The sequence below is a fragment of the Chanos chanos genome, chromosome 4 (assembly GCF_902362185.1).
Source record: "Chanos chanos chromosome 4, fChaCha1.1, whole genome shotgun sequence".
Lineage (NCBI taxonomy): Eukaryota > Metazoa > Chordata > Actinopteri > Gonorynchiformes > Chanidae > Chanos > Chanos chanos.
The window spans coordinates 2,413,361-2,424,499 of NC_044498.1; the positions used below are offsets into that span (position 1 = coordinate 2,413,361).

Below are 11,139 nucleotides of genomic sequence, written 5' to 3' on the forward strand. Positions count from 1 at the left end.
TTGGCCGGCGCTGTGTGGCGTGGAACCGTATGGAATTCACTCATGTCCATTCAACTGGGTACAAATTCAGGGATTTTTTCAGAGCAGAGGTAAAACCCTTCTTATCACTTCAATGTACATATGAGACATATACAAACGAACAATTATTCGAATGTAGTGAAAGAAACCCAAAGCAAACAAAGAATAGTACATCATTTACATGTGCCAAGGTCCTAAAAAAAAACCTTTGACAAGCATCTTCCTCCAGTAGCTTATTTCTGATTTTCTCAAAGGGGGGAAAAAAGGAAGGAGCAGGGCCAAAACAAGATGAGGTAAAGTCAAGGGAAGAACAAACAAATAAACAAACAAACAAAAAAAGAACGCTTTGTTCAGGGAATGATGGAGGATCCCTTGAGCTGCGGATTGGACACACACTAAAATATTAAAATATGTGCATTTTTAATGCTGTGTGACTGAACCCCCCCCCCCCCCCCCCCCCATACAGTTTTAAATTGAGTTTTACATAATATCAATGGATTTTCTTCTTGAATTCCAGTCAGATATCTTCATGTTCAAAAACAAAAAAGGACCTTCTGAAAGTCTTTGGGGCGTCTTAGTGTATCTGTTTGAAATACGACCTGAAAGTACAATCTAGAGCACTGTGCCATAGAGTATCCCAATCAGAATCTCTCAGAGCCATTTGGCTCTCTTAAAATGTGCCATTCACTCAAACACTCAAATAAGTACAAAAATTAATTTTAAAAGTGGTTGAAATATGTGTTAGATTCCACGTTGCCAGTCACTGACAGTCTATAGACTGTCAAACAATGATTTCTGATAGAAACACAAGTTTGGAGATTTTTGCTTATAACTTGAGACAAATCATTATTTGTAAAACCAATGTGGCAGTGCTATGTGTGACCAGAATGTAGCTTTGAAATCCAGCCATTACTAGACCATTATATCAAATTCATCTTTAAACGTGTTGAATGGACTTGGCTGTTTTGTATCATTAACATATGGAAAATGTCAGAGATATGTGATCTTTAAAAGCCTGTCCCACGAGTGTCACCGCTTTGCAGTGCTGCTGAATTGTAAGGACTAAAAGCACAGAGTGTGCTGTTTTGGCAAGAAATGGAATTCATCACTGAGGAATAACGGTTGTGCATTTCACCCAAACTCCTGTAGAGGTCACTAATGAGAGTTAGTTTTTTTTTTTTTTTTCTTCCTCAAGATTACATACATGCTGGAGGTATGTATTACAGCCTGTGGATGAGGGGACATGGCAGGTCAATCATGTGCTTTTCTTTGACTTCCAAATGTGCTTTTGCTATTCTCACTTCTGTTCAAGCTGATCGCGACCTTGTTGCTTTCATGCAGTCTATTACGATTAGTCTGTATTAAATTAGGCACAAAATGGTCATCAGGAAATCAGAGCGAGGATGCAGAATAGTTCGTTCCTCCATCATTCCCATCATGCATCACAGAAACACACACATACATATGCAGACATACACACACTCACTCTCTCTCTCTCTCTCTCTCTCACACACACACACGCATACACACACACACACACACACACATACACACACACACGGACACACACTCCATGGCAAAATAACAAACTCTGAATTTCCAAGTGTTTGTATTCCATATCTGTTATTCTTTTTCTGTGCGTTTCACAAAATAAACATTTAATATAATTCTCTGCTTACTGATTAGAATTCTTTTTAGACCTTAGATAGACTGTCATAGCTTGAAAATATAACAAAGGAACATAAGCACCAAATGGAGGGAGGATAACCAGAGAGAAGATTAGAGAGAGAACAGAGAGAGAGAGAGAGAGAGAGAGAGAGCCTTCAGAGGGAGGACTCGTATTGGAGGAGCTCATAGAGGAGTGGCCCATCCCTGTACCTGATGCCCACGGCATTGGGGCTGATGTACTGCAGGACGTTTATGGTTCGCCGCAGACGCCGGTCCACAAAGTGCGCATCCCAGGCCGGGTAGCGTTTCCTGGGCATGTCAATCTTGATTAGCGGCCCCTCGGGGCGAATGGGCCGGCCCGCCGCATCCGTGGGCACCGTGGACCTCACCTGGAACACAGGCAGGCAGGTGTCCGTGGCAGCCTCCTCCGGCTCTCCGTAGTCCCCTGAAGCCATCCCCCTCGTCGGGGTGGCCTGAGAGCCCCGAGGCCCCGGGGTGGGGGCCATTGGCTCGGCCTCTGGGGGCAGGGGGAGACCCCAAAGGAGTTCAGCGCAGCAAGAGCTGGCTAGCACCCTAAGCCGTGGCCCCATTGGGTGGAGCACCCCGTAGTAGAGAATCATGCAGGCCACCCCCGAAGCGAAGCTCAGGAAGACACCACAGAGGGCCAGGACGGCGTAAGAGTCGGTGGTGGCCGGATCCCTGTAGGCGTACCACAGGGCGGTCAGCACGGCGTTTTCCGTCAGCACCAGCGTGTAATAGGCCACCATGCGGTATCTGGTCCTGCCCTCCTTCACGTTGAACCAGCAGAAGATGTAGACCACGCCCACCACCATGTTAAAGAGCACCTCTTCCCACTTGGACATGCAGAAGTCGGTGCCACCGTGGATTACCCAGAAGGCCATGGCGCACCAGTGCAGCACCACGAAAATGCCGAAGTAGATGTGGAAAACTGAGGCGAAGAGAGCGAAGGAGAGCGCTCGTGAGGAAATGGTGAAGAGACGCCAGAGGAGCTGGACCAGGGCCCCCCGGTAGCTCATGCTTTTTTGGTCATCTCGGGAGTCGCGTAGGAGCTTGTGGTAGGAAGCCAGGACCCAGGACAGGGACAAAAGAGAGGCTGCAGCTGACACACCTGGAGACAGGATGGGGTGGGGAGGGGGGAGGGTTAGAGAGTGAAAAGAGAGTAGGACAAAGAGGATGTGAACAAAAAAAACACGGATAACACTCGTGAAAAGACACTCGTGAGATTACAGGAAAGGCAGATGTTTTGGGGGGTTTTTTTTTTTTTTGATACTTGAACTTTGAACATGTTCACATGCACAATACAACAGTAATGCATACCATACCATCTAAGAAATCTTTTGTGACGAAATAGTCAAGCTAGTAATTACACATTAGCTCGAGTAATGGGACAAACACGCTTTTTTTTCCCAACTGAGGAGAAAAAAAACGTTAGCAGAACATATGGAATCCATCTACAGAGCTGCTTTAAGGTGCTTAGCTGGTGCGAGTTTTTAAAAAGTGGTTTCAGGTGCAATAATTTTTTTTTTAACGTGGTTTAATGTGCGAGAATTGTTTTACGATAAGACCACAGCGGTGGACAAATGAATCGTCTGGTTAAAGTCTGGCTGAAGTTGAGCATGCTTGTCTGTGCATAGGGAAACTGAGGAATAAACTTTGTGAAGTACAAGACTGAAGAACAGGATAAGTTCCAGTATATTAAGCAATGACATACTGCATATACTTATTTCACAGTGATATAAAACATTACACCAAGTGAGAAAGCAACATTCTGACCAAGATTTGATGCCTTCATTTAGAATGAGAAGAGTTATCCCAGGGTAAGGGTCACATAACACTATAAGATGAAATAAAGAATAGAATCAGTTTTCTGCATTCACTGTGATGATAACAGATTTTGGGAGAAAAAAAAATCAAAACAAAGCAAAACACAACCAAAAAAAAAAAAAAATCACACCAAAAGTCATAAGATCCTAACATGTGCCGATAACTACTGGGTAATATTTACATTAAACATTTTAGTTTCCCCTTGTCTTGAATAAGTGAAAAAAAAAGTCCCAGAGGAATTCTGTACAACTTACCTCTGTTTTGTGCTACGTTTTTAAAAACATGACCTCATTACTATTTGTCTTGCTGAGCACTGTGTTCTTCCTCACGTTCACAGACTCATCCGCAGTGCTGTCAGGACTGTCACCTCAAACATGAGCAATGCCTCTATATCTCTCCTTATCTGCTGAGCAGCAAAATGCTTGTCCTCACACATACAACTCTGATAATTCAAAGTCCCTACGAGGGCAGTTCCTACATCTTTTTTTTGTCAGATTCATACACAAGTCAGCCCTTTTTCCCCAAACATACAGTATGGATCTGTAATACTGAACTCCCTCTTTAAACGGTTTAAGTTTTGCTCTAAGGCTGAAATTGATTAATCTGGTCAGCACAAAAGCTGTAAGCTCCAGTGGGTCACACTGTAGTTTGCCTACAGAAATTAAAATGACTACTGATTCTTCCGTATCCTACTGTTGCGGAGGACAAAGCCACACTCATGACAAAAATGAAGAGGTGCCTTTTCAACATTGTTCCTATTAAGGAAAAAAATATAATGTGACTATGACTAATGCTTTATGACTAACACATCTTTAAAAAAGTCAAGATTTGAAAAGTAACAAAAAAAAAAATTCAGTTTCCTAAAATGCATTATAAGGCAAACAGTCCATCAGCTCTAGGCATTATGACATTACCATAAGAAAACACAAAGCTGGCCATTAACAAATATATAATGCACTAGGGTAGGATTATCAGTGGTCCAAGTATTGAGCCTTGAGGCACCCCTTACACTGTAGTGTCTCGGCCCGGTTCTTCTGGATCATTATGCAGAGCTGGAGCACCAGCTGCGGAGCGCTTTCCAGAAAGGTCTCCAGGAGACGCAGCATGTTGACGTCAGCGTACTCGTACATCATGGCCCAGTAAAAGCGTCGCTGGTTCTCCTTTCGCCTCCGACTCTGAATGCCCAGGTACATGGTGCGAATGTACCTGAGAAGATGAGGCAATGAAGAGACAGAATTAGGTAAGAATGCGTTTATATACACTGACCTTAGAGCCTCCCTCTATGGAGCAACGGATAGACAGAAAGACGAGACACGTGAATTTTATTAACTGAAAACATCCTCAGTATTAACCAAATCACCACTTTTATTTGCGTCATTAATAAATGAGGAGGCTTTAGAGCATAAGTAGTGTTTTTACCCAAATGATTCATAATCTCTTGCTCTTGAGTAATGAAAAATGTATCTTTTCAAGCAAAATGCCACACTTTATGTTATAGATTTACTGAGACTGATCCACTTTGTCAAACTAATATGATTTGCTCCATCAATATCCATAGACCAAGACAAGTTCGATAAGTAAAAAAAAAGTTCAGAACAAGCTACTGAAATAATTTTAAATCATTACTCATCGCACTATGAAAAACATGGGTACAAAAGGCTACAGTATTTTTTTAAATGAAAGAATGACAAACTGCTCTGTTTGTGAGAGGCGTTGGAGAGGTCTGCTGAGAGGAATTAATGTAACTATTTAACTTTGACTCTGACTCAGAGGAATGCTTTCAGGCATCGAGTTGAGTCTTTGTTTATGGGAGCTTGAGTCGAGCTGTGTCATTTTCTGACGACTATTTGACTCAAACTGAGTCTTTCATTGAGTCATTACCATTCTAGTTACAATATTCCGCCTGACTGGGAGAATGCCCGGGTAGTGTCAGCCGAGGAGTGATGCACAGTTAATCCTACTGGTGCCACCTGTATACCAGGAGATCATTCACTAAAGCAAACGTACACATTTCCTTTACTATGACCTTAGTGTCGTATAAAACGGCATTGCCATATAACATAGACTGACACATTGATCCTTTAGATGTACCATTTAATTACGATTGTCAAAACTGTCCCTACGGACGCATAGCTCCGCCCTCCCTTTTCCTGTTACCCAATAAAAATAAGGCATGCATATGCATTCTTATTAGTTGTAGTAAGAGAACAGGCTGTGCCCATGTGGTGTCTAGGCTACGTGAACAGATCGGCTACCCACTCATGTGCTCTGAGTGGCCTGCATGCCTGCAAGATCCTGTCACCGCAGCTAGGAGACAAGGAGACAGTCGTCTGTCTGAGCAGCGGGTTGGAGACGGTGCGTTCTGTGTCAGCGGCCATCCGCGATCGATTGTCTAGGAGCTTGAATCTGGTGGCTTTTTAGGGAGCAGTCATGGAAGACATGTATGCTTTATGCTTACCCTCAAAAAACAGGGGCTTGACCAGTTTACAGCTGTAGGTTGTGGGAGAATGAGTTTGACTGTGGATGACTATTTTAGGAGCAAGAGGGTTTTCTTGACGTTGTCAGGATGTTGTAACATTTGCTGAACATTTTAAGAACGTTTCGCAGTTAGTTTTGGCATATATTCGGAATGCATCACGAGTCCATGCTAAGGCTGTAAGGAGTTATTTCACTCTGCAGTCTATAAAAACAATCACTGCTCTTCAGTGAAACACAGCCAGCCAGCAGTTCAGAAGTGGCTGTAGTACTGCTGCATCACCACTAGAGGACACAATTCACTACGATGACCTGGCTCTATTGCTTATACGAGGCAACGTCTTCCTCTGAAGGACACAATATGAATATTCTCCGCCTTCCACATATTTAAACCTCAAAACGTTTACAGATTATGGAGGACTCATCAGAACACTCCAGAGAATGACCACTCCCTCTGCATTTCCACTGGCCTAAGGGGGCGAAAGTGGTGAACGTCATCAAACACTGAGACTCCACCAATAAACTGGGTTATGTCAGCAGTCATTCTGTTATACGTGTGAGTGATTCATTGATTTTGGATTAGTGGGTCAGTTTCTACTGATGGAACAGTATGTGTGTATTATTTCAGCGATAAGACATACGCATCAGATATTTTTGGCAATGGAGATAAAAAAAACTAAAAAAAAAACCCCGAAAAAACCCTCAAATTCATTTTTACAAGTAATGTACCATACAAACATGTGTACAGTGTGTTCACTATCTGAATGGTTTTTTTTTCTTTTTTTTCCTCTGTGTGTCTCGTTCACACACACATACACAAACACACACACACACACACACACACACACACACAAACACACGCACGTCAGCGAAAACATCAAAGTTTGTCTTGGAGACTGGTCCACCTCAGGGGATGACAGCATTGATCTCTCTCCCTCTCCTCGCCATATTGCTTTCATGTCTGTTTCTTTTTTTTATTCTGCTCATCCAATATGTGCCTTCTTGTTTATTCTCTCCTACTGTCGGCACGTGTCTCTCTCTCTCTCGCTCGCTCTATCTCTCTCTCGCTCTCTCACTCTCTCTCTCTTTGTCTCTCTTTCTCTCTCTCTCTCTTTGTCTCTCTGGGCTGGTTAACAGAGCTGCTCCGCTTGAAGGGGAATCACCTTCCTGTCGTGGTGCCATATGCTCTGTCACTCACTCACTATGGGCAAACGTCTAATTCTGTTCACACACTAACCATGCTAAGCTAACATGCGATGTGTTTATTCTCAATGCTCGGCCCTCTTTCTTTTGCGAGGGTTTTTTTTTTTTTGCTTTTTTCCCAGCCTGGAGAGTCCTGGAGAATGCAGATTGGCGACTCTAAATGTAGCAAACCTGACTCTGCGGTTCGGATACTCATTAAGAACTTGATTGGCTGAATCAGGTGTGTTTGAGCTGGCTTTGAGCAAAAGCCCATGTGCTCTCTGGCCCTGCGGGGGAAGGAATGTCTCCTTTCCTCTGTCTATAGTTCCCTTGCTCATGCTATGTTACTGATGGGTGCTCTGTGGAGCACTGAAAACATGGTCGATTCCAGGGCTTGCCCCTGTCCAGGCACAGATCCTGGATCAGGGTACATGCAGAGAAAACACACAATGCCAGCGACACACACGGTGGCATTCCAGTGAGAGCAAATGACAGGTCAATGAGAAGTGGAAAACCACCTAAAAACAGAAACACTGAGGTAACCTTTATGTTTTTTTCTGATATTTGTCTAGTTTTAACAAACTATAGACAAAAAAAAGCTTTTCTAGCAGTTCATAATGGAAGTGAAGATATGGCATTTACATGGTTCACTCTCAAAATCATGAGTTTTTGCCAAATAACTGTAAACTAAATTCTCTGTGGTCTCCCAGTCTCAGTTTTCTAGTTGCATAAACCCGACAAATTCAAAATAGTATCTGGATATTTCCCAGCCAAGTATAAACCACCACACACAGCCAGTTCACCTCTTAAACTCCACCTCCATCTCACCTGAGTGTAACAAAATCACTGTAATATCCACAATTTATCTGCATTGAACACAGACTGTACGATATAGAGTGTGTGCTTATCATATGAATTCTCCAGTTTCACTCCAGTGAAAGCTCTGTTTTCTCTGTACGAGGTGTTAAGACTAGCTCAAGATGAAACTAAAGGAGGAAACTCCAAAATGAGACCAGTTCCCCGATCAGGCTGTCTTTGCTTGAGAACCCAGGTCTGAAAGCCATGTGGGGACTACAGTAGTTTAGTGGGTTAGGGGCCCACACCAGGAACCAGAGGTTGGTTGGACTGAATCCCGGTTAGGAGACTCAGAGATGCTAATTTACTGCTGGAGGATTACTGGTCCTAACGAATCAGCCCCTTTGCCTGCGCGCTGCTGCTGTACCCATGAGAAAGGCATTTAACCACAATATCCACAGCTCCAGAGGTGAAGTAACACAGCACAGTCGCCACGAAAAAGATCAAGTGTTCAGTGGCCCTACCGTTATTAAATAAATAAAATGAAGTAACGTCACGAGTGTTAGAACCCTGGTTACACACTTAAGCAATTCACTCATATCAGCAGTCAAAGCAGGCGATTCACGATTAAGAAAGAAAAAAGAAAAAAAAAGTGAAAATTAATGAAATAAAAAACTTTTCATAAGATTATTACAACATCGTTCTTTCAGCTTACATACCTTGTAAAGCGTCATGTTACTATGGTCAACAACGGCCAGTTCCTGTATTTAATAGTTATTTATTTACTTATTTACTTTTCTTCTTCTGGAGAGAGCTTCACTGGATTCCATCTCGGGAATGAATTTCTGAGGGGATGTAATCGTACTCCGGTGCGCTGACGTAGCTAATTGGAACCATAATCATCTTTGCGTTTTGTCACAGAGTGTAATGGCAGAGACTGGAGCATCGTAATTAGGCAAAAGTGAGAGGAACGTTTGGTGGCAAACAACACTAACAAAAGCAGGCAAAAGAAATCATTGTGCACTCTGCCAAGGAACATTACGTCTCTTTTGTGAGAGTAAATTCTCCAAATCACATCTGCCACAAACAGATTCGCCAACGAGCGCTGCTGTAGCGGGTTTCCGCTGCTCCCTGTAATTCTAAATGTGCTTCTTGAGAACTGCGCCTGTCAAGTAACCGCATCGAAAAAAATCGGGAGGAAGTGAGCGGTTAGCCCTACTCTGTGTATGCGGGTAAATGGTGCTTGAGTGAAACGCCAAAATAAAAATGTAAGACACGTCAGCTGAAGAACATGACATCAAATTGAATGTAATTGTCTGAGTCGAGACTGGGTAATAAGTGAAAACAAAGAGAGCGAATTTCATATTTCTGATGTTTTTCTTTATTAAGTCATCCTTGACCAGACAAATCACGTCAAGTCTGTTCCCCAGAAACATGCTAATGGTCTTCAAATAGCAGCATACATTCAATATACATTATGAAGAAAGAAAGAAAGAAAGAAAGAAAGAAAGACAGACAGACAGGAAATTGTCCTCCACGTTGTGCATATGTGTGTGTGTGACAGAGAGAGAGAGAGAGAGAGAGAGAGAGAGACAGTGAGAGTGAGAGAGTGAGAGAGAGAGAGACAGAGAGAGTTACAATTCTACACATCCTCTTTCATCTATAAGGTCTCCTAAGGTTTCAGAGCCAAATGCACAGCACAGCTCCAAGACTAGAGATTCGTCTGTTATGTTTTCACGTGGAAAGGCTCTTATGTAATGTTAGTACCCTATCTATCATTTCAGCAGATTTATCAAATAAAGATTATTCAAATTCCACATACTGGATAGGCCTATATAGCAAAATTGTAGTTTCACAGCTAAAAGACCTTGGAATCGTCCTAACTTTGTGCTTTTAATATTTTATTATTATTATTATTATTATTATTATTATTATTATTTTGAAAATGCATTCTAGAATGTTGTTATAGAATACAAAATGCAAAGGGAAAGATGAAATACTTTGGTTGGGGAAAATGAGAATGTATTGTCCAAACACCACTGTCTACAGAAACTGTCTTTTTTATTTAACCCTGAGGAGGCCAAACACACTGAAGGGTTTAAAGAGTCAAGTTGACACTCTGACTCCACATTTACCAGTCACCTCTTCAATTAGTTAACCACAGAGGACAGTGGAGCATGTAGAGCAGGAGGGAGAGAGAGAGAGGGAGGCTGTGAGGAGATTGGAGGTGAAGCCATGTGTAGTAACCGCATAGGGGGGTTTGTCTCAAACTTTTCAACAGGAGAAGTCACCACATCACGAGGCACAAAGATGTAGGCCACAGAACTGACTTCCAGAACCTTCCATACAGCAGGGCGGGTACTGAATTTCAGCTTCGCATCACTGTTGTATTGTGTTCTTCCAAATTCCTATGTGTATATGGTTTTTTTTTACTTATTACTTTGTAAATTTGATATTTTTATGTTTTATTTTCTGTTTTGTACTCATATATTTTACAATTGTCTCTCGGATTTGTATAATTTTTTTTTGTTAGATTATTATTTATTTTATTGGTTAATACTATTAGTATAATCATAGTTAGAGTGAAGTTCACTTCAGAGGGGTCTGGAGGAGAGAGAGAGAGAGAGAGAGAGAGAGAGAGAGAGAGAGAGACAGACGGACGGACAGACAGAAAGTAACAGACATTAACAGACAGAATCTAAGGTGTATCAAGGTGAGTGAGATAGAGAGTGTGAGGGTATCAGGGCAGTTTGAGTGTGTGTGTGTGTGAGTGTGTGTGTGTGTGTGAGGGAAAACTCCGGATCAATACCATACATGCCTTTCAGGAGCTGTATCCTAAGCAGAGGTAAAGTCTGGCATTCAGTGACATTTTCAGTTAGGCCGGTAAATGTCAGAGGTGCTAAAAGACAAGCCCTCTCCCCCTGCCCCCTAAAATAATGATTTGCTTGAAATCCACAAAACCCTGTTCATTGCCAACCGTGTTTTATCACAGAAACTCCTGAAGCGGACTGATTCGCAGGCAGCAGGACAAGCTAGCATCTCGTTCACAAACTCTCTGAGCACGCTGTCTTTCATTCCACTTCATTTTTATGTCATTTACTTAAACTCACTCTGCTGTACTTAAGTGTCCGACGCTAGCGGCCTGGAACGCTGACA

General features: G+C 42.4%; 1 protein-coding gene across 1 annotated transcript in view; it reads right to left on the bottom strand.

Annotated features, from left to right (window-relative positions):
- Positions 1 to 1,841: 1,841 nt before the first annotated feature.
- The window catches only part of xkr6b (XK, Kell blood group complex subunit-related family, member 6b), a 39,784-nt gene continuing 30,486 nt past the window's right edge, over positions 1,842 to 11,139 (bottom strand). Inside the window, exons 2-3 of the mRNA XM_030772482.1 lie at positions 4,541 to 4,737; positions 1,842 to 2,815 (exon numbers count right to left, since the gene is read on the bottom strand). Coding sequence (XP_030628342.1) covers positions 1,842 to 2,815; positions 4,541 to 4,737 — 1,171 coding nt within the window. The remainder of the gene's footprint in view (positions 2,816 to 4,540; positions 4,738 to 11,139) is intronic.